This window comes from Sander lucioperca, chromosome 13, assembly GCF_008315115.2.
Source record: "Sander lucioperca isolate FBNREF2018 chromosome 13, SLUC_FBN_1.2, whole genome shotgun sequence".
NCBI classification, from domain to species: domain Eukaryota; kingdom Metazoa; phylum Chordata; class Actinopteri; order Perciformes; family Percidae; genus Sander; species Sander lucioperca.
Window position 1 is genome coordinate 17961412 of NC_050185.1, and position 24602 is coordinate 17986013.

At 37.8% G+C, this 24602-nt stretch overlaps 2 protein-coding genes across 3 annotated transcripts; both read right to left on the bottom strand.

The window, feature by feature from the left end:
- Window positions 1-489: 489 nt before the first annotated feature.
- Window positions 490-11779, bottom strand: LOC116037136 (protein NipSnap homolog 2-like). 2 transcript variants are annotated; one of them, XM_031280946.2, is made up of 10 exons: window positions 11347-11758; window positions 9808-9935; window positions 9582-9627; window positions 9306-9400; window positions 7745-7815; window positions 5177-5317; window positions 5027-5058; window positions 4334-4428; window positions 3926-4009; window positions 490-1734 (listed from the first exon to the last, which is right to left on the bottom strand). In XM_031280946.2, exons 1-10 carry the CDS (start codon window positions 11436-11438, stop codon window positions 1670-1672), a joined length of 849 nt encoding a protein of 282 aa, XP_031136806.1. In that variant the 5' UTR covers window positions 11439-11758; the 3' UTR covers window positions 490-1669. The 2 variants fall into 2 exon arrangements, with proteins under 2 accessions (XP_031136806.1, XP_031136807.1); XM_031280947.2 differs by lacking the exons at window positions 7745-7815; window positions 9582-9627 and having other exon boundaries at window positions 11347-11779.
- Window positions 11780-12119: 340 nt separating this feature from the next.
- On the bottom strand, window positions 12120-14988 carry mrps17 (mitochondrial ribosomal protein S17). Its single transcript, XM_031280949.2, has 3 exons — window positions 14860-14988; window positions 14259-14402; window positions 12120-12764 (listed from the first exon to the last, which is right to left on the bottom strand). The coding sequence occupies exons 2-3, from the start codon at window positions 14379-14381 to the stop codon at window positions 12441-12443; spliced, it is 447 nt and encodes a 148-aa protein (XP_031136809.1). The 5' UTR covers window positions 14382-14402; window positions 14860-14988; the 3' UTR covers window positions 12120-12440.
- Window positions 14989-24602: the final 9614 nt, after the last annotated feature.

The following is a 24602-nucleotide window of genomic DNA, read 5'->3' on the forward strand; positions in this document are numbered from 1 at the left end:
GCACAAAATGAATCCTGAGTGATCCGATTCACTAGGTCCTGAGGAGGCAAACTGTCATCCTCAAGTATAATCAACTGCAAAACTTTTATTTAATTTTTAAAATGATCACTACCATGGTTTATTGTGCGCTTAAAGGCATGGTCAAATTTCCGACATACACTGAAGGCAGCATAAGTCACACCCTAGACCATGCGCCGACTGGGCAAGTTACGTCACCTTCGCTAAAGTCTGATATGTTAATGTTTGTATTTTCCAGCATCCTCTGACTGAATATGATTTTACTATGTACTGCTGTTGTTTTATTTACTTGTCCTAAATGTCCTTAATATTCTCATTTTATGTTCATATTTGTTTTGCTAAGAATATTTCTGATCTACATGTTATTGTTTACCTGAATTTTTGTATATTTTGTCAATAACAACAATAATAAAAATGTTTGTAGTCTCCTACTATTATTATACTATAAGTCCATGAAATGAGTCCAAGACATTTAACATTTTCATCAGAAGTTTAATTCCATATGTACAACTAATCATATTAAAGCACTGCAATTCACATTTACCACAATGAGATATTACTCCTGTCCACTTGTTTATTAAAATCAAATAGTTAAGAATACCCCACTTCATTTACAGATACAGGATTAACCATATATCTGGCTTGGTCAATAAACCCACTATGGATATCTACAATCTGACCATTTAAAAAAAACCATTAATCTCATTTAGAGCACACAATCACCCGTTGGCATTAATTGCTTGATAGAGGGATATGTCAAACCAGTCAGTGTACAGCAGGTTGTAGATAATGATTAGTTCTGCAGAAACATTTTCTAATCATTTGAATCATCTTATCACACTCTCCACAGCTGGAGGAGCCAGAAGCGTCATGATGTTAAAGTTAGAAAAGAATCTGGAGATGTGGTCAGTTTAACAGAGGAGACACAAACAGGGAACCTTTGAACCGGTCCTGAATATAAAGCTAGAGTCTGACTGTGGCCCTACAACTCAGCCCTCTGTCTTTGACAATCACCTATATATTGTCTATTTCAGAACACTGATTTGTAAATAGCATGCTCCTCTTTGTAAACTGACCATCACCTGTAACATTTAAAGAAGCTTATCCAATTCATATTGATAGTGAACTATGAGCTCTGGAACAGTGTTTTTGTTGTGAGATACTCTAGGCAGTCACTTTTCTTTGATTTGTTATCAATGCTAGTGCAACAGGGCTGACATTTTCAGACCCTGTGACCAGCACTTGAAGTGCTAAATGTTTGATCTCTTCCAAGTATCGCAACTCATCATAAAAAAATAAGACACAGCTCTTAAAATCTGACCCTTTAAAAGATAGAGACAGTGAAGAGGAGGGGCATGTCAAATTGTATTTTGTCTACACAAAGCACATTAATGGATCAGTAACACAGTACACAGTAACAGATATAGTTTTGATGATAGCCATTTTAACCTCATCATCTGAAATAAGACATTCTAGGCCCACACAGAAAAGTGGAGTAAAGAAAGAAAGAAGAAAAAGAAAACAAAAACTGAAACATGTTGATGTTATGCAGATTTCCCCGGCAGTGCACTCTGATGGTTGGTTACACTCTCCACAGATGTGTAGTGCAACAGTTGCAGTGTCTGTTGAGGGGTTCCCCCGGTGGTTATGGTTACATCAAGGGCGAATTTTTCATGGGAATCATTATTCTAGATTCCACGTGCTGAATAAGAGGGACTGTGGGGTGGGGAAGAAACAAAGGTTTTAGAAACAGATTTCTGTGTCATGCAGTAATTGATTGTATGCACACGCACACAAAAAAATCCAAACAAGAAAAAACGGGTTACTGGGAGGGATCAGGTACAGATTTCCGACCGTGGTCAGAAAGCACAGGGGAGACACTTTGTTTCTCCGTCTACGCCTGCAGAGTCGGTACTCGCTCCGAAGCTATTCCCCATCACTCTCTCACTCACTCTACCACACGCTAGGTTGCATGACTTCAGATTTTTTAAATTCGATTCTTATGTGATGAAAGTCAAGTAGACGTTGGTCTATATCCTTGACGTTCTACTTCCAGGATTGCTCCAGTGCCGCAGGAAATTCCACCGGATGCATGTATTTTCGCTGATGTTCGTTTCCTTCTGCTTTCTTTGTGTTGGAATTTTAAACTGATTTATGAGGACTACTTTTTTAAGTCCTCTAAAAGGGAAAATTAAGACTTTACCACGACAAAAAAAAGGATAAAGTTCAAATTATGGGTAAATGTGGCTGCCAAAAAGCCTTGAGGGGGGTTTGGGGGGTTCTCCCCCCAAAAAAATGCAACGCACTCATCAATCACCTACTAATCAATCACCTACTCGTCAGTCACCTATGGAATAATGCAGGTTGCACCCACATAGATCGAAGTGCTGCCCCCAGATGGTGCGCTGGTCAAATTGCGGTTGAAAAAAATAAATAAAACGGATGACAAGTCGGACTCTGTCCCACATTTAAGACCTCGTTATCGTAAATTCCAGATTTCAAGACATTTTCAGACCTTAAAAATCAAATTCTTTTATTTAAGATGTTTCAAGACTTTTTAAGGACCCGCGGGGACCCTACAGTACCAGTAATTATGTCCGACGCTGCGTCGCACATCTCTGTGATAGTCAATCAAAACTTTGCTGTAAACAAACGCATACACACATGCCGGTTCTGCTATTCTCTCAAAGAGATACGCTAGAATGACAGACTCCAGCGCACAAGTATGAACCTCAGGCCTCTGCCTAGAGCCCCCGCAGAACCATAAATCCTGCATTAGTCGTAAAAATAAGGAAATAATGGTTGAAAACTGTCAAGCTGTGCTCTAAGACTCTTGGTGCTCCCCTTAATGACCCTCAGCACCAGTATGGCTCAACTTAAAAAGGCACAGACTACTGCTTTGGACCAGATACTTTTATCAGGGCAGAGGTTGTCTCCCCAAAGGTAGCACTAATAGATACAGATTATCCTTTGGTCCATCTGCTGTTTTCTTTTTAAACAAACTATAACCAGGGATGTCATGTCATTGCGTCTTCTTCTTTTTCTATGACTCGTGGTGGCAGTGTAGGAGATGAGGATCCTGTGCTGTGTTATGTATTTGTGTTGGACTACTGTTTGTAAAGCAAATTGCCCCTCTGGGATATTTAAGTTTTTTTTTTTTTTTTTTTTAAATGTTGAATGAATCATATTAAAATCCTAAGTTTAGTAAAGCCTGAAGACCACCTAAATGCCAAGATTGTGAAACGTTTTATTAATGTCAGCGAGAATAATGACCTGAAGTGCACAGTTTATCCTAACAATGTAAATGTGTCTGAAATATTTTGAATAAAAGGATGCATCACTATGTCTACTGAATTTCTCTTTTATTCAGCCTACTGAAATACTTTCCCTGTCCCCGTCTTCCTTTCCTTCCCTTTTAATGCATGCACATATGTTAATAGCCAATTAGAAACCTGGTTTATCTAATAGCCTACCCTGATTACATAAATCATGTTTCTCGTATACATGGTTTTCAAGAAATCAGATTTCTGCAAAACTGTCTAACTGTCACCAGGTCATTTAAATGCTCGGATATGAACAGAGCCTGTTAGGTAGGTAGAAAGTGAAGTAAAAAAAGTAGCACTGCCCAATATGGAATATGAAATGAATAACATAATATCAATAAAAATATATTTCGGATCATGTTCTATATCAACACATGGCATATACATGCAAGATTACATTTAAAAACAAAACATCATCCAATGAGTTGTCCGTGACATACAAACTCCAGTAATATATTTTGTTAGTTTGCTCAAAATCATTCATTTGGACAACAGAATTAAAAAAAAATAATAACATGTTATGATTGTATCATCATCATGATACGATTCCTCTAAAGGGAGGAGATATAAGACAGCAAACTTACCTGTGTAATAAACAACCTCATCCCAGCCTTCACGCTGCCAGGCTGCATTTCTGGTGTTTTCTCTGGACTGAAGATCTTTGTAAGCTGAAAGAGAGAAAAAAAAAAAGATATTGCTTGGTTTATCAGTATTATTGATTGGAGTTTAGAAAAGTGCGGAATTCTGAAACTGTAATAAAAAAAGTAGTAATACTGATCAATTTCATGACCTAAAACATATGTAATATACAGTATTTCCTGAATAGTAACACAGATACTTGGTGGAGAAAATGTCAATGGGACATCAAAGATGTGCCCAGGTAATATATTATAAACACATTTGTGCAGTTATTTGCAATACAGTGAAGCATCTATGAATGTATAATCCCTAATATGTAAACTTGGAACTTAAAACTTGGAAACATTGCTTACCCCATAAATGGTGAACCGTGTACAGACTTCCAATCTGTGAAAAAAAGCCTCCCACTGCCTCTTGGTTCTCCTGGCGAAACGCAATCGCACGCGCCCTGCAGAGCACCAAAGAGTTATGTTACATAAAAAAAAAAGACTAACAGCTTGTAGTTGCAGGGTTGTGTCGATTAAACCATCACCCCAAATGTGTAGGTTTTAAAGTTCAAATGAAACTGACATTTGCAAATATCCCAATAATTTCATTGAAATCAAAACATCAAATGTTGATGTTACAACGTCAGAAAAGTTTTAAAGCAGGTTTGGTTTTATTACAGTAACAGGCAAATTTCCCAGTCATCATAATCAATTTAAATCACATACATATATTAAATACAAGGGGAGAAATTGGTAAATTATGCTTGAGATTTACAAATTATGTCCGATATAACTTTCGTCATGCTTAGGATTCATTCTCAGCTCGTGTAGCCAAAAGATACCTGTGACCCATATTCATCTGCTACAATCTGTGAAACCAATGAAATAGTAGTGAGGAAATTTTAAATGGTACCTAATACTGGTAGCTCTACAATTACCGCAACATTGAGAGAAAGTTTAAGAGCTTATCAGGCTAAATATCAGAAGAAATCCAATTGTATGTATTCTACTACATGTAAAAAAAAAAAAAAAAAAAAGATTAAGAAAGTTATGCCTCACCAGTAATTTCCCCACTCGATCATCGTTCCTGGCTGAAATAAGAATGTGAAGAGTGGAATGGAAAATAAGTTGTCAGTTGTCATCACATCAAAAGTGAAAAACATATTTATGCATAATGGAAGGAAGCTGGTAAATTTTCTATGGAGTTACCCTGAGTTGGTATGATCGGAGCTCATAGATGTTGGGTCCTGGACGAGGGACAGGTTCATTCCAGAAACTGAACTCCAGCAGCAGCTGGTTCCTACGAGACAGCAACATCTTCCCCCTCTCTTTCCTGTAGTCTGTAAACTCCTACAACAACAAACAAACAAACAAACAAACAACAGAAGCGCATTACTCAGTTAATCACCTCTTCTTATGTCGAGGTATAATAATAGCTGTGGCAACATTGAAAAGAGATACAGAACACTTGGTGGTTGCACGAGACAAAATCTCTGTCATCTGTTTTGGGAGGATAGCATCCAGTACCAACACAACATTCCCCCCTTGTATTATCTAATTTGGTCAGTTTTGCTGGAATACATAAACTCTTCCATACGATCTTGAGTAATTTGAGTTACTATGTGTTAATTGCCTAAAATGTATGTGGGAATGTGCAATTGTTCAGGCTGTTTTAAAAAGCCTTAGATTGGGGCGACCTCTAGCTCACCCAGTAGAGTGTGCGCCCCATGTAGGTTGAGTCCTTGGCAAGGGCTGGGGTTCGAATCCGACCCGCAGCCCTTTGCTGCATGTCGTCCCTCCTCTCTCTCCCCTTTCCTGTCTTCAAGCTATCCTGTCGATTAAAGGCCATAAAAAGCCCCCCCCAAAAAAAAGCCTTAGATTAGCTCACTATTTACCTGACTAATTGGCCTTTGTTTAAATATGTAGTGCCAACTTTAATGAGTAACATCAATGTAGGCAAGACACCTGAATTTACAATTTACGATTATTGTACTTATTTTCATTCTGAACATGTTCTAAAAGTTGTTGTTTGGTTAAAACTTCGGAGAAACTGACTAAAATAAACTAACAACAAAACTCTAGAGCTATTGCACAAAACCAGGATAAGGGATTAAGCTGGGATATTCCAGTTATCCTGGATGAATTTAGCCTTGACTTGGTTGCTCAAAAGCAGAGGCACCTAAGTTACCATGGAGATTTATTCTGTGTAGCTAGCCTGGTCCTGACCAGGCTAAGAGCCAGGATTTATTAATCCTGGAGCCTTTTCTGTTCACTCAGCAGTGGTTTTACCTTATTTTTATTAATACTTGTATTAAAATACAACAGGTGCATGTTACTGTTTAGTTAAGCACTGTTATTTTTTTAAAGTTGTGACCATTATTTTTATAATTATTCATGTGACGTCATTGTTAGTGTTATATTGCTGTATGAAAGCTGTTCATATTGTTGTTAGACGTTTGGTCAATATATTATGGCAGTTGTTGAGATAATTCATGAAACAAGAGGGAGAGGACACCTCAATGGTTTTTGACCTTATATTTTGCTGGGGGGAAATAACTGATGAATACACTGTGTTACAGTCATGTTTAAAGTGTGCATTATATTTATCACTAAATTATCTTTATAGTTTCTAGATTTTAGAGTCCATTTTCTTCAGTGTCTTTCTTTTCAATGTCCATATATATATGCCTATGAGAAAGCAAAGCATATAATATGTAAAGAAGGGAACTCTGCCTCTGTGAAGAAAAAAAAAAAAAACAGTGAGAAAAAGCGTGGCAGATAACAGCGGACCGACTGAATGATATATCTAAAAATATACATTTACGAAATACTGCTCTTAAATGAAACCATTCAAGAAGTAAGGCTAATTATTTCCACAAAGGAACTGTTGTACACTTTGCCTGAAAAAAACAGTGGAGTTAATATGTTACTTAAGTAATTTATATTTTAGCCCATCGGAGAGAGAGGAATATGTATGCATCACATTCTAGCATTGGAGATTAGTGGTTGTAATTGATCTCCATGGTAAATTTCCTGCGTAAGATTAGGCTGTCTTCTGCTCAATTTTAAGGCAAAGAGTACAACTGCTCATTTGTGCAAATATTAAGCCCAACTCCTTGAATGGTTTCAATTAAGAGCAGTGGTCAGTTAATGTATATATTTAGGCTACTTACGCATTCAGAAGTCACAGTCTGTGATCGTCTGTCACGCTTTCTCTCGCCGTTTCATTATAGCGGCCGTGTTTCTTTTTTACAAATAATGTTTCACGTTGTCATAATTCCATATGAAGCTGCTGCTCACTCTGTGTAAAGAATACACAATGCGTATTCTCCATTTTAGCATCACTAAATCTGTGATCGACCTCGCGGTCTGTTAAAGAAAGCCATGAACCCGCATCTATCTGAATTACTTCAGCCTGGCTCGACCTAGTCGGTCCTCCTCAGCCTGGCTTGGCCTTCGTGAAACGCAGCAAGCCAGGATGCACAGATTAGACTAGGTCAAGCCTCGCTTTATCAGTTATCCTGGAGTGCAATACCCCCTAGGACTGGGTCCATTAACTGCACTTACCTTATTTACAGTATACAACTGCATTTCTGTAAATAAGTTTTAAAAATAATTGCACCAAATTTACAATCCGGTGAAATAGACCATAAAGATGGGGAAACATATGGGTAGAAAAAATGGTCTGTGGATCTAATTTGAGGGGTGCACTGCCAGAAACGGTGGTCTACAGGTCACCAACTGCCAGTAAACTCAACTAATCCGAGCACCCATTACCTTATTCTGCCTGAGTTTGTTCATGACTTCGGTGAGAGCCGGGTATCCTCCCCGATATCTCCACAGGTGAACTAGAATAGAAGGAGCAGAGGAGCCAAAAATAATGCAGCTCTCGGATATACCTTGATGTGTCTGTTCTTTGGGCAAGATATTCTTTTACATTAACAAATGTAGTTTAATTATTTATCTCTCTAGACCACCTGTGATCGAAGCTGGCATTATGAGAATGAGTGTATCATCTATGAATCTCTTGTAAATTTCCATGAGAAAACACAACAGGAAATCCTCTTACTACTACGATTACCTTTTAAATTATCTGGTAAAATGTGGGATTCTGACTGAAAAATGTTGTGTTTAAAACAAGAGGAAGAGGGGCTGCTATAATATATTCACATTTAGTAATTTTGTAGTAGTAGTTTCCATCATGTAGAAAAGCATTTACTCTGCTACTGCACATGAGATAGTATCAGCTAAACCTGATCAGTACCAAAACCCCCACCACAGTACAGGGTAATAATATACTGAATCCAGTGATCAAAATGAAAATTTTTTTTTACAAATGAATAAAGAAGTTAATTACGAGAACTGCTAATTTTACAGGACTAAACATGAAAAAAATGAGATGGTTATCTCTCAGAGAGTAAGGACACCGGGTTTCCTACAGTATGAAACAAAATCTCTCAGAGCATTGTACTGGATATCATTTTCCAGAGCACCTGTTGTCATCACGTTTCATTTATGCAGCCTTTAACATTATCTTTACTGAGGTTGCTATTACTTTAATATTACTGTGCTGTAACATTAGAGGTAGATTACAACTGACAAACGTCACCACAAGCACAAAACGGACAGCAGCCAGGAAAAGTACAATACAGTCATGGCTATAAATTTACTAAAATTCAAAAGCTGTCAAAGTTCTGGTTTGTGTCACTGGGGGAGAGAGACTCCAGTGTTCTTAGGAAATGTCTTCTTTTGAGTGAAACATGGAGAAGAAATAAGCACAGTTCTCACTTTATAGCACATCAGCAGCAGCAAACAGCAGCAAACTGAAAGAAGAACTATCCTTTGCAGGTCTACGAGATAATGAGATACATTTTCAAGGAAACTTATTTCTGACTAATTCCCATAAGTGTTTCAATGCAGGGTAACTTTAAAACTTCTTTTAATATAAAATTAATTTAATATTGGAAATGTTTATCAGTTTCCCTGAGCCCAAGGGTTCATCTCTAAACTGCTTGAGTTGTTCAGAAATATTTAATTGGCAATAATGCAGAAAGCAACAACAAATCCTCACATTTAAGAAGCTGGAAATGTGAAGCGGTTTTTGCTTAAAAATGTGTGATAGATTATTGTTGTCAATTTATTATCTGTTGATTAATTAATCAACTTATCATTTGAGCACTACTATCTTGTCTGTTTTCTTAAATTCACATTTTCGCTCTTGAAAAGGAGGCTTGTGTTTTATTTAGACTACCTGATTCAACAGGATATCAAATCAGTCAAATGCCATTCACAAGCATGTTTATCACTGGCACACGTGGAGCGTGATGTGTGCTCTTACCTGCCTGATCCTGCTCTCCGTACCATGTGTTCCAGGTGCCCACAAGCTCGCAAGAATATTCAGGGTCAGCGTGAATGGAAGGCAAAACAGCCGCACTAAGGATACACACACACACACACACACACACACACACACACACACACACACACACACACACACACACACACACACACACACACACACACACACACACAAATGTATTTAAAATCTCTGCTGTTTACCAGCGTCTTGACAAGGCATCTGAATGAAGTCAATTAAGGGACAGGGGCTTTTTACCAAAGTTCATTGTAAGCATCAAGGCACTCAGGCTTGACATTGTGAACTGCAAGGAAACAACAAAACATAAGTGGATAAAACACCAACTAATAGATTTCATAAGATTATTCTAGGAGAAATAATAATCCATCTTAAAACAATAAAAAAAATTGAAAAAAATGCAATCAGGACAATCTTTTTCAATGGACCACCAGAACATCCACAGCTAGTCACAAACAATACATACACTGTATTTTGTACAGATTGTTGTCTTCCTTCTTGGCAAGCAAATGAGAGTGAGCGTCCTTTCGGGGGTCAACCTTTCTAACAAACAGGGACTTGAACCAGCTGTCTTCACGGAAAGCTGAAAGGCTCCTGAGGTGAAACAAAACACAAACGTTTGATACAACCAGCACCTCTTCTGCTACACAATGAAGAAATAATTGACAACAACCAAAAACCATCTTGTGCAGCATATAATTGTGTTGCCTGTACTCTACTGTAATTCTACAAGTCTCTAAAGCACTTTATGTTTTTTAATGGTGATGGTTTTCGAGCTGTACCTGCACTGGTCAGAGTGCTTTCAGTTAGTCCTGTTCTCTGGAACAAACTGACCTAAGATCTAAGAAGCAAACCTAAAACATTACTTACTTTCTCAGGGTTATGATTAGTTACTATATATACACTGGCTGTGGTTTGTAAGATAGATCAACATATATAGTAATAATAGGTTTGTTAATGCTTTAGGTTTATGTTAAAAATCTTACATTTGGCAAAATATTGTTGAGGATTTTTAAACCTTTATAATGTCTTATCAATATCAGCCTAAAAAACAATCGGTCGGGCTATACTTGTATTACTGGTATGTATTTAATGTAAACCACACATGTTTACTTGTGATGAAATATGCAATGTAAATAAGACAGCCTTGCCTTGTGTCTCTTAACAATGTGGTATTTTATACAAGTCTAAGAGGGCTGCAGCAAAGTAATAAAATATTTTTAAACTATCCAGCTGATTCATTCCAATTCAGCTCCACCTCAAAGGCCAGTAACAGAGACATATATAAGCTGTAGGTTAAATACTGCACATAACCAGAGGAAAGTCTAGCTACATGGACTCCAGCAGCCTTCCCACATGAGTAGTATTTCGTTTTTTGATAATAAACTTACTTAAAAAGTGCCAACAAGCACGCCTTGTAATACTGCTGTTTATCAGAAAGCACTCCAGCTGACGCAAACAAAACTAACGTAAACGTTATTACTTTACACAGTGCATTCAAAGCGGTCAGATTTGAGCTAAATTCTTTATCATAGCAGCATTTCAGTTGTAAACATGTTCTAGACAGCTTGGTTTATGACACACACCTACGTACCGCAGCCAGAAACGGGGTTACTCACTAATCAAAACAAGTAGTGCTGTGCAGCAATTCATTGCATTATGACCTTGAAGTTTGGGACTGACAGTTGTGATTTTTGTGTTCTTATTTTTGCATATGGCAACTGTAACTATACGCACAAAATTATGAAGTACTCAACGATAAGTGCAAACACAAGTTGTTTCACAACTTTGTAATGCGGCAGGGTAATCATTAGCAAGTTTAGAGCTAGTGGGCTAGCTACGTTACATAGAGATCTAAACGTCGCCAACGTCCCTACGTTAGCACTAACTTTAGCGTTAGCTTAGCTACCTAGCCTACCGGACTTTGTCAAACTATACGGAAGCCCAACACATTAAGTAGCATTTATACATAAGCGATGACAAACAACATTTGCAAAAGTCTAACCTTACGACAACCGTGACCTTCCCGTTCGTCTGAAGCCCATTTTTCGTCTGTTTGAGGCCTTTGCCCACTCTTTGAAGGACTCTGGTCGCCATCTTTCCCTTGAAAGCTGCTACTAGTTGGAGGTTGTTTGACACGGCTGCAGCTGCAGTCCGGGCTGTCCCCGTGGAGCTAACGTTAGTTAGCTACATTAACGTAACCTCAAATTGACTTAATGTACCGGAATCACTTAACGTAACCAGGGGACCTGATGCTAGTGTAAACAGAGTAGTTTAAATTACATCAGTTGATTAAGCGTAGCCGTATCCATAATTTTGATTCCCGTCACTTAATTAACGTACCGACTTGCTAACTCTTGTTTTGATTCGTTTATCGAAGGTTTTAGGCTTTAAACCATTAAACCTGACTAAAACATAGCTCTGTTGTTGACTTCTATTTTCCTTCGACTCCAAAAATAACTTTTTGCGTTATAAATAACGTATTGCTATCTATAACTTGTGTTCTAAATATGACTTACACATGCCTCAAAATAAAAGCCTACCAACCAAACTGACCCAACGGCTGTTACATTTTAATCCATTGGCTATTTGTGTATCATTATACACACGTGCATTTCAATTAATGAATAACTATATCACTGGTTACATTTATGAAAGAGTATCCTGTGGTTACACAGTAAATTAGAGCAAACGTGCTAAATACATATTCATAATACTAATGCCAGGTAATGAATGCACAAATTACTGATATTGACTTAAAATATTTCTGCATATTTGGACTATAAATGGCAATATTTCATTTGATTGTAATGTCTTTCAACATAGATCATTGGTCTCTGACAGTAAACAGATATGAGCACCATGCATATGTTTGTGAATGACACCATGCTTCTTATTGTCATTTTATTGTTAATTCCTTGGAAATGTGTCTTAAATTCAAAACTACCTAGGCAGGTAGCAAAGAAAATGTATGTGACATTTACTGATATATATTGATGAATGGTTTATACATTTATATTTACATAAACACCCGAAACAGAAATGCAATTGCAGAGACACTTAGGCTAACACTACTGCATAAAAGAATGTAGTTTTCTATTATGAAGTGGGAGTTTGTGCTGGTGGGGAGTCAGCTCCAGTGGATGCGGCAGAGATGTTGAGTTCCTGCAGTTTTTCTGATAACTTTGTGTCCTCTCCCAGGCTGAGTGGAAGGTCAGTCAGAGGCTCTACAAACTCATTTCCTTCAACGCTCTTTCCCGTCAGTGGGTCGACAACCCTTCCGACTTTATACACTATGTCAGACAGTTCATGCTTCACATGTTTGGACCTGGCCTCAGTTAGAGCCTTGAGAAGGACGACATCTCCCACAGTGCACTGTTGCAAAGGATCATGGGCAAAGTAGGTTTTCCTCTTGTTGTAGTACTATGGGGAAGAAAAGACAACATTTGACTTATTTTAAAACACAGTCATTGTACAGCAATCAGTCATCGATCTAAAAGTGAGTAACATTTGGTTGTACACAATGAAGTTGATCATGTACTAAATGAGGCTACATTAAGTGGATTTTAATTACTTGCTATATTAGATTATTTATCAGAACTTTAACAACTGATTGGTGTGACTAATTATTATTTATCAAATTATGGCAAATGCAAATCCCAAATTACAATAGCTCAACAGCTAACTTAGTCAGACAGCAAGCCAAATAACCCAACACATTTAATTTATAAATATGCAAGAGAAAAATGTTTAAGTTTAAATTTTTCTAGTGTTAGTTGTGTTGGGTCTGAAAACTATGAGATGAGACACAGTAATAGTAGTAGTCTTATTAACAGTAATGGTAGCTGTAGCTGCCATGGTGGTAGTTGTGTGAAACTAAAAGCAGCTATAAATATCTCCTCTTACAACTAAACATAGTCATACCATTTCCCAATATTAAAGCGTAACTCTCGCCAAAATGCAACCTAGGGTCTTTTTGTGAATGTACCCGAGTCAAACTTTCATTTAAAAGCATATTTAGGACGGAAGCGCCACTTTTAAGATTTACCGTATTTTTGTTTTTCGGTCAAATGGCCTTTTGAATGGGAGTGCTAGGGGCACTTTTATGCTAGCCTCAAAATAGCTATTTTTAAAACAGTAAGAAGGCTCGACACAACATGAAACTTTGCTCGAAGTATCACGGGGGGGCTCTACACCTTAACAACACCGGTGCACAAGGGATATACTAAATCTGTGGCTACTTGTTTTGATATTGACTCGTTTTGACTGCCGAGGTGGTAGCGGCCGGAAACAACAAGACCTACGGTGAGTTGTTCAAAACCTTTCTTTTTAGTAAACTCTGGGTACACAAACAATGTTGTCAATGCTTTCGTTAAGGTGTAGAGCCCCTGGTGATACTTCCAGCAAAGTCTCATGTTGTGTCGAGACTTCGTACTGTTTTAAAAATAGCTATTTTGAGGCTAGCATAAAAGTGCCCCTAGCACTCCCATTCTAAAGGCCATTTGAACGAAAACCGAAAATACGGTAAATCTTAAAAGTGGCGCTTCCGTCCTAAATATGCTTTTAAACGAAAGTTTGACTCTATTTATTTTTGCAAAGTTCTTGCAAAGTTGCTTGCATTACAATAACATCTTGTTGGAAAACATACCTCAACTTCTCAAAATAAAGCACAGAAAAAAGGATTGTTTTGCATCGATCCTCATGTCATACTGGCACTACTATCATAAATCTGCCCAAACCTCCTGTGGACAATTTATGTGTTTTAAATGTAACAATAACAGGTAGACATGATGAGAAATAACCAGATTGACAATTTGTTTGGTATTCCCTTGTTTATAAAGTAGGCTGTACAACATCTATGCCACGAATCCTTCCTATATGCATCAACAGCAGTGAATCAACAGTTAAAAGGTTCACCTTGAGCAGGTAAGGGTCCAGCACCAGCCTTGTGACTCTCACTTTGGCAGTTTTGTACATCTTGGTCCCTATTACTCTGCCGATGATCCATTTGGCATGGACTGATGCATGTTTGACCGACATTATGGAAAGCTGTATTCAACCCTGTAGTACAGAAGACCCAAAAAAAGTCGACATTTGTTCAAAGTCATTATCTGACACATGATCAGCTAAATGTTCTACATAATAACTGGCCTCTATCACACGTTTATGTACTGTGTAAGTAACATTCATCCAGCTAGCATAGCTCCAGTTTGTGCCAACCACAGAACAACCTATACAATTTTAACTTTTGCGCTGACTGTTGCATCATCGGTATTCACGTCACTGTAAAACTGAGACTTTTAACGTTACATAACGTAAGTTATATTTCCGTTATGTCAAATTTAGATTGCAAGAGAATGACAAACGGGGTCTAACGTTACATAGGTAGCCTTGCTGCAGCTAACGTTAGCTTTAACTTCACAACCGCATTCATTCAAAAGCAGGAATCACAAACATCGACTTTATTTGACATTAATACAGATTTATACTTAAGTAAAGATGTAAACATCCAACTCACCGAAACTACTTGATAGGATATTTTTAGAAGGTCAAAAATGCTTCAGAGAGAATTCTTCCATGCTGCTCAGGTCGGCTTGTTTTGATGACGTAAACTACGGCTATTAAAGAGGGACAAAGCGCGCGGAGCTGATAGATTCTTGTTCTCGTAAATTATGGCATTTTAGACGCTAAATTTTCACATAACCCTGTCTCATGTAAAACCTGTAGAACTACTTTTGTGATCAAGTGTTGATTTTCATTTTTGCCTAATAAAGATTTCATTGAAAATGAAGGAACTCCAATGTCTGACAATCTCCTTTCTGTATTTATATATAATTGTTTACATTCTAGCAAAACATGCTTAACAGTTTCAGAAGTCCCATACTCACAAAGCCCATTTGGATGTTTTTTTGGGGGATTTTGCCTAATGTCTAAGGACTGATTCAGCCCATAGTGGCCGAGCCTCAGCCTACAGATTTCAATACCATACCTATGATATAAAGCCTACAGTATAGTTTAAATATTTTAAATATTTTTCATTTTCTTCTAGTGTTTATTGTACAGCGAGATGTTGTTGTGGAGATAGGTCTGGCAATGTGACCTTAGTTTATTGTTTATTGTTGTTGTGTCTGTACTGAATATATATTATGTTCTTTATTACCTGTACTGTTTTATAGTATACAGTTGATGGTTTGCATTCACATAGTTTATTCTTCCATAAAAAAAGAAGAGTGTCCGGAGCTGAACAATTCTCATGTAGAAAAATGTATACCATCAAGGGGTGTTTGACCCATGGAATTGAAGCTAGACAATATACTGAAAGTTAACCTATATATATATGTAAATATATTGGGTTGTGTGGTCGCTGTGAAAATGTTTTTGTCTCTCAGCAACTGAAGTTCCAGTTGTCTGTTTAATGAAACGTTCCTTTTGGCCACAAGATGGTAGTAACATCCCTTCCTAAACATAGAGGTTAAACCACTGAAAGAAGAAAAAATAGGAAACTTTAATGTTCCTAGTTAAGAAATTGGGTGGCAAAACTACAAGGTAAGCCTGAAGACAAAATAATCTAAATATGTATTAGCACAACAGGATGTGTGTAATGTATGTGTAATGTATTCTTACCATGTTGCAGCCTGTGTGATGATTCTGAGCTGCTGATGGTTCTCCTCAAACTACCTGATGACACAAAAGTTTAACTGATGTAACCAGGAGATGAGACATGAGGGGCTTTGAAAACATGTCATCCTAAAAGAGAAACAACAGAAAATCAAAACTCACAATGGCGCAAAAAAGTAAATACATGAGTAAAATAAGTTGGTAGTAGAAGCTGAACCTGTTATCTCAAGATCATGAGTCCATTTTCTCACTATCTCGAGATAACAATCTTGTTTTCTCAAGATAACATACAGGTATTTTGTTATCTTGAGATAATGATATATTGTTTTGTGATGTTATTATGCATAGATGCTGTGGGTTGACGGACACAGCATCTGATTTGATCTGGTAATATCAGATCCAGGAGATCCAATCATTTACCCATCAGGTATTTGCTCATAAACCAAAGTATTGGACAAATTGAAATTTTAATCTGATATTGTAGATGAAAAGTCTGGGGATCAGAAGGATTCATCATCTGGTGAACATTAATGTCTGTACAAAATTTCATGGCAATCCACCCAATACTCGTTGAGATATCTCAGTCTGGATTAAAGTGGTGGACCAACTGACATTGCCATCGCTATAGCCAAAAGCATCAGTAGAATCCCTGAAATACATTTTCCTGTGAGAATTTTCTCCTTGAATGAGGAAGACTGATTTGAATTAAATTATTACATTTTCTTGTTATCTTAATAAAAAAAATGTTCATAATGAGATAATTATCTTGGAAAAAGTACCTTTAGTTTTTTTATCCAATTATTATGAGAGAATAACTCTTGATTATTGGAGATAACACAATAGAGACAAAATCCGTATGGTGGAATATTGACAATCCTCTATTCATTCTTGTAGAGTTTTTTATATTGATTTCTTTATGCTAGACAGGGGCGATTCTAGGATCAAACCTATAGGGGGGCTCAGCCCCTAATGAGAATGTTACACGGATCCAGTGCCTTGCAAAAGTGTTAACCCCCCCCTCAGTAATTTCATTAGCCGATAATCGCTGAGCTAGCTACTGAACAACAACGTCAGCTAACGTTTTTTGACACTATTAACACAATGATGGAACTAAACCTGACACTTTATAAGTCACAGTAATAACGACCACTTTGACACAATGTTCTAACATTCAGCAATTTAAGTTGCTTACGTTTCAGTTTGGGTTCTAATCTGCGCATGAAAATGACCAACTTCTTCTCTGGGGACTATCAACGTTAAATTTTACAACCGTAATCCTGCTCTCCCTCTGACAGATTAGATAGAGACTCAGCCAAAGGCAGGAGTCTGGCACAACCACTTCCGATTGGCCAAAACTTGCTTGAGCCCCCCTAAAAAGGGTCTAAAATTGCCAATGATGCTAGATTTCTGTAAAAGAAGCACACAATTGCCAATACCCTATCCAGCCATTTGGCAATGACAGGAGCTCTTCTGGATCTTCACTAAAGCAGATATATGTGGCTGAAAGGGGGGAGAGTGTAGCATTGATGCACTCATACCACAGTGTTAACAGTCTTGTCCCTGAGTAGGAATTGGCTGTGGCTCAGAACCAACCACAGTCAGACCAATCTGGTTTTAATCAGAGCCATATTGTAGTAAAGCACAGGTCTGGGTCTCTGTTTCCCATTTAAGGCAGTGCAGCATTGGTATACCTCTGCCAGAATTACAGCATTAGCCAACTTTAGTCGCCTTCATGCAAGAACACTGAGACAATTCACATTATACCAACTGTTTTGATACTTGAAATACTCATGTTGTCTCACAAATAACATAAGGCTAAACTGATATTGGGCAGCGTTCCACAGAATAGATATGCTGCATACATTGGCTGCCACCATCATATAACATATACAGTATTCATAGCACTGAATAGAAAGTCAGCTTTATTGCACTCTAATGATGTACAAAAGCACAGAAACAGCTCCACTTTGAGGTCTACCTCTTATCAAACCTGTGGGTGAGTGCAAATCACATAGTATAAATGGCCATATTACAACATTTACCCTAAAATAATCCCATACCTTATTGCAAATGCAGCCAATGTGTTTATACATTAGAGTGCTGACATAGTCAGTTATCAGCTCTGAATCATGTGAAACCACGACTGCCCTGACATAAGACAGAGGCCTGATAGCACATAGACTGTGTGATTACACACACATGTTTTCTAGGATAACATAGTGACCTCTTAATCAGCAAGTTTTATATTTTCATGCTTGATTAACATGCTACAATAATGTTGGCCTACATCCCCTTGTGTAAATTATTAGTCTCCAGATATGATTTTTTTCAACAGATTAGACTGTTTAACTGGAGTGTTTGTGTATGAATTTGACCTAGTATATCACTGAATTAAAATCAGCCCTTAGGACCTGTGCATGGGGTCGTTTTAAAGCTGGGAAAGTTGAGCAATTGTATTGTTGAAATACTGGGAAGATTTGGTTAAGAAAGAATGTGTTGTTGTTTTCAGAGTTTAAAAAAGGTCACAATATCCCACAGACTGAAGATGGCACATTTTTTTCTTGAAATGATTCTCAAACAGCACTTCTACCCAGGCCGTGCACTACTCCTACCAAACTCTACTAATAAAGTGCTTTATAGATAGGTATGGTTAAGGTGAGGGCCATGGTTGGGATTAAGTTTATAATGTGTGCTTTGACCACTGAAGGCAAAAGTTTTAAGACCTGTACCAACTGGCATTAACTGAAGGTGGGGTAAAAAGCCTGTCACCATACCCTCCACCTGGCTGTATCCCACAGCCTCCCTGATCTCTCTCTGGGTCTTTTGCATATCTTTATAGTCTCAACACTCGAATCGCACAACTTGGTGTTGCACTCATTTTTACACATGAAAAGTGCAGAGTAGTAGAGTCGTTTACTGTCACACCTCTGCACACCTTGCAGAACTCCCTTTTCTGCAGTCGGAAAGTGGGCTTGACGAACTGACAAGCACTTTATTTGTTAAAGATAATGAGGCCTTTAGTATTGGCTTATTCTGGTGCTAAGGCGAGATTCGCATACAGCCTGAATGGTAGTTCTACCTGCAACTAAGGACAGAAAACCCTCAACATTCAGAAAAAAACCTGACTGTACAGTAGGTTAGGGTAATCAATCACACATGATTAACACTGAGAAGATCCTAAAATACATTAATATATATACTATCAATTATATAGATGTTATTATTGTTTATATGATATATATAGACATATCTAGATATTGCTGAGGTTGAATTGATACAATCAGATGATCTGGTTGATTTACCTTTCCACAAAGACTAATCAGTTGGCCTAATTTGCCTCATTATTTTGTGTTGGAGAAAGGATTGCTTTGAGACTCAATAATCTGAGTTATTTTGTAAAAAAATCACGGGCTACGTTTGGGATATAAGCAACCAGCTGGACTGAGGCCTCATCATCCTGAAAAATAAGCACAAAAACATGTTTAATAGATATGATAAAGTCTGGCTGATAATTATATTCACTCCAACCCCTTGTGCAGTCTGTGAACATGATAAGGTCAGTCAGTCTCTGCTTCATCCAGCACTGAAAGTGAGACAGCACGGTGATGGCAGAAATAAACGAGTAAGGGAGAGGCATGGCGGACAGGAAAATGCTTGGCAGCGCTAACATTCGTGGTCGATGTGAAAGGGCGGTGAGTCATGGAATGGCAGGCTAATGTGTTTGTTTTCACGGTGGATTGACAGTAGGGTTAATAAAAGTGTTCCCCTTTTGAGCTGCAGCCAAAATTTAAACTGAGTTTGTGATGATTAGACTGAGATGGTTATCCTCGAGGCCTGTCTGTCTGTGCAATTTCTCTCATCTTTTGTTCTCCTCATTGTTGTTACAGTTTAAGTGTTGGTTTAACCTCAGTTACTGATGACTTGTCTTTGAGACAACAAGCGGCGGCACGAGGCAGATTAGTCATGTTATCTGAACAGAGTTCACAAAGCCGCACAGCTAAAGCAACATGTTTGTTGAGCTTGTATAATTTTGTTTTGTGGTTCGGGTGTGATTATATTGTTCTGCACCCTTTAGGCTTTCTACGGAATGCAGTACATGGACTGCATTCAGTTATATGGCCTGAATGTATGACTTATTTTTCTCAAAAATTAGGTGTCAAAAGTAGGTGTTTTGCAAATTGCCTGTTGTGACATATTGATAAAACAACTATGGTAACAGGACTATGTAGTGAAAAGTGTAAATACAATAATCAAAACAGAGGCAGAGCATAAGATGTTAAAACACAAAATAAAGGGTCTGTCGCAAAACGTGTTGTCTTAAGCACTGAAGTGTACATTCATGCACCACCAGTAGACAAGTGTGTCCCACTTCTGAAAGACTCCAACATGCAATACTCAACTTTACTCGCACTTGATGCACACTTCCCCTTATACCACTACGAAGTGGTATACAGTGGTATACAAAGTGTCCATCACAATTCATTATGGTCTGCACCACACCAGTCTATTTGTTAATGGTGATGCACCCATAGACTTGGTTTATGTGAGACAATAATCAACAGAATGAAGAAATTGAAGTTTATAAGATCTGAGCTGGACTGAGCCATGTATCTGCATGAGCCACAAGAAGGACTCATTAAGCAAGTCCCAGTGAGCTCTGATAAATCTTTACACGCTTGCAGGCATAACGGACAGAGCACTGTTGGCAGTTACTGGAAAGTATGCACTTGATTACTCGCAAATACCTTGAGGGGTCTAATGTTGGAACAGACCCAAAATACTGTGGAGTGAGAATGGAAGCTAGACTATTTAAGCTGTTGATTGCACTGGGAATAAAAGACTTTAAAAAAAGTATTGGCGGTTGCCAAAGGAACCCTATAGCATCCTCCAGAGTTCTGAGGGAACTAAGAATGCTCATGACTTTTTCTGGCCACGCCAGGTACAGTATTGTAACAAGCTGAGTCACAGGCCTGAAGTCATGACAAACTATGATGTCAAGTGGAATATTAGCACACTCTCAATCAGAATTTTGTAAACTAAGACTGACTGACTCAGTCTAAAGCTGTTCAGTCTCCTAAGACGATGAAGCCGTTGTGTACATTCTTTTTAAAATATAATAATTTTCGACAGTTTTAACAAGTTGGCAGCCTAGCTCAACTCAAATTTCTTTATCTGGTCTTGTTGATTTTAATCTCGAGCAGACAGATTGTCAGAGTCCAGGCCCTACACTAACTCTTTGAAATGACTATTGGGGGTCACTGGGAACATATAGAAAAGTTAAATGTTACATGTATTTCCATCACTCACACAACTAAGCATGATATATATCCCCATAGTTACCTCCCCACATTCAGTACAGGCAGGTATTAAGTTGTATACCTAACAAGAGCAAAAATCTCCTCTCTCATCTGCTCATGTATTTAAGGATCCTTAACATATAAAGGTTTAACATGTATGGTGACTCCTACCTCAGCTAGTATTTGATTGAGTCAGAGGTGAGAGAGTTTTAACTGTCACTAAGCTCCTTGACAGTGTGACACAGTCACAACACATGACATTCTGTCTTTTCCTTGGCCTTCACACCACACTTCGGTCATACAGAGCATTACAAAGCGCAGTTGTAGTATATTCTCACTCTCCTGCCTCTATAAACATTTGTTGCCACGGCTAATGACAATATATAAAAGAATGTTTATGTCATATTTTGCATGCGAGTGAATGTGAGTTGAATGTGTCACCATGATCTGTTTATGCTGGTGTGCACAGGCCTCTGTTTGTGCGCTGACGGATTTGAAGCTATAACATCAACATGGAGCTCTGGGTCCTTAGGGAGATGGGGCATTAGTCATGTAGTATTTGCCAAAATAATCTCTAACTTTTCTGGATCAGATGCTGAGAAATGATTCATGCTCTCTGTCTTTCTCAATCTGTCTATTTTATTCTATATTCTCTCTATGAGAAAGGCACTGATAGAGCATGCATGTTTAATTTTCTAGAAACACTGTGACATCTCTGAATACTTGAACATGGAGTATAATATATACAGTGGATGTAGTGGGCATTTGAATGTACTTGTGTTGACTACCAGCACTGTGGATTTTTGTAAATTGACTGCATTTATAGAGCGCTTTTCTAGTCTTAGCAACCACTCAAAGCACTTTACACACTACAGGCACCTGTGTTAGTCTTCACTAGTTTGCTGTCCTCTATGAAATAAAGGGCAAAAACATTCATTTTTTAAATATTAAAGTTATGTAATTTTTGCTGTCTCAAGCCTTATGTTTGCCTCCTTTGCAAATATGTATTTGGGTAATGCAGGAAAAATAGTGTATGTAGAGCATGTACTATATATATATATATATGCCTACAGTTTGTTGCCAATGCTAACAATTTAGCGTTGAGTGGAAAGTGACACTGACGCAGCTGAGTTATGTCACCCTGCATGTAGCAGTCATGTTCAGTGCCATATGTTCTACCACAAACACACATTAAACATTAAAGTAGGTCATAGGTAACAATATGGTATCATTTTGAATAATATGCTGTAAATTAAACATCCAAGTCGGGAGGGATTCAGAGATATTCCCCGGGCAGTGACATCATCTCTTCCTGTCTCCACTACCAGCCCCCTGACCTTGTACAGTACATTGCTCCATTTAGAGGGAGTATTCACTTACAACACGTAAGTGAATACTCCCTCTAAATGGAGCGTCAAACATTCATAATGGGTTTGATGTAGGTGATATCTTTGTCAATACCTGTTGCAGAAACGGTGTCATACTTCCAAGGAGGGCAGAAGGTGTGAAGAAGGCATGTTATCGTAAATCCCTCTGCTATAAGATGTTGTGCCTGCAATGTGGTTCGTATTTAAAATTCATAACTCATGGTGGAACAATTTGGTTAGGTTTCTGGAGTCTAACTCCCCAGCAATCTAGGCTAAGTCTTTGCATAATACAAACAGTGTGATCTCACAAACATTGACAGACAAAATATAAGTAAAGGCAGGTGGAAAGAATAACATTTTGTCTTCCCATACAGGCAGTTAGGAACAAAATAACACTACAACCACATACATCTATCAACCTCTCTCTGATTCACTGTAACCTTGTCCTGTACCTTTCACAGAGGCTAAGTTTCAGTTGCACCTCATCAGTCCCAGGCCTTTATCAAATGCCCAAATGGAGGTGTAACTATGTGATAATTTCACCATATTCGCATCCTGGACAACTCAGGAAACGTAAATGTTATTAAATAAAAAGAAGGTTTAATGGTTTGATATTAGTATTTGTTGAAAAAAACAAACAATAAATGAGCAGAAGTTTAATTCAATCAATTGATTTTTGTCTTCCTGCTTGTTTTTTGCATTTCTGTTGTCTCCTTCTGTTTGATCATAAACTCTAGATAGCTCTCTTCTGATGTGGAAGAATCTAGCTACTGTCATTTTGCTCAATGTGTGCAACATGTCTCTGTTTGGAGTCAAAGTGGCATGCATTCTTAATAATTCAAGAAGCTGAGGAGTCTATAGGCTAAAGAGCAAGATGTTTTTTGCCACCTCCGTAGCTTGCTTATTGTAGCAAGGTTTCGCAAATTTTGTGGACAAGGATCCCAAACAGGCCAGTGTAGCCTAGGACAGATGCTAGCTGGAACAGTGAAAAAATGGTGGATAGTGATGCAATATTGGGCAAGAGTATGAAACAATGAAGTAATGAATCCATGGAGAATCATTTTTAATAGCTACTGTGTTCAGATGTTAAGTGTTGTTCCCAAGGTGCTTTAATTAATAAAATAAAAAATGATAAAGAGTTTGAGAAGTTTCTTTGGATGTTTTGGTAAATATGTTGCTGTAAATCTGGGCCTTTGGAATCCAGCTGTGAATCCAAACTGATCAAAGCTTCGTCCTCTGTGAAAAAGCAACATACAAACATTTCAGAGCCACTTTTAAGTCTACCAGGATTGGGTATTTGATATTCAAAAGAGTTTTCAGAAGGGTGTTCCTTTAAGAGTCACTGTGAATCCTAGCCACATCCATGTGAATCCTTATCATTACACCAACAAAGAGAAAACATGATTAAATTAAACAGTGATGGAGGTAGAATACCATGGACATTCCCCACAGTGCAGTGAGGTCATGGTTTTGGCTTGAGTCTGCTGGGACATCTACAGATAATAGAGCTCTATCTCTGAGCACATGATGAAAAGACAACTTCAAGTCTCTACTAGCTTTTCTGTTCTGCCAAAAAAAGAACACATGGAGCATAGAGGCAAAAAAGCAATGACTGCTACAGAAAAGTTCAAATGTAATGAAGTGTCAACAGCTTATAATCTTATTTAGCTGTGTAGAAATTTTCATCCTGTGTGGTTAAACATTATAAAATCTAGAGTGATCTACTGTCCAGGTTGAACTGAACTTTTGTGTTGATAATCATTAATAATGTTGTAAAGATTGCATAAATCTCTAGTTTAGTTTTGGCCAGTATTGCAAAATGTGATGTGAAAATCTGTCTCTGATTATGTCATATGAGGCAAATATTCACATGGTTTCGATTACTCTTATGAAGAAAAAAGTCAAATATTTTAAATATATACATTTATTTCATTTATTTATTTATGTTGTGTATATATAGATATAACACAACAAACACT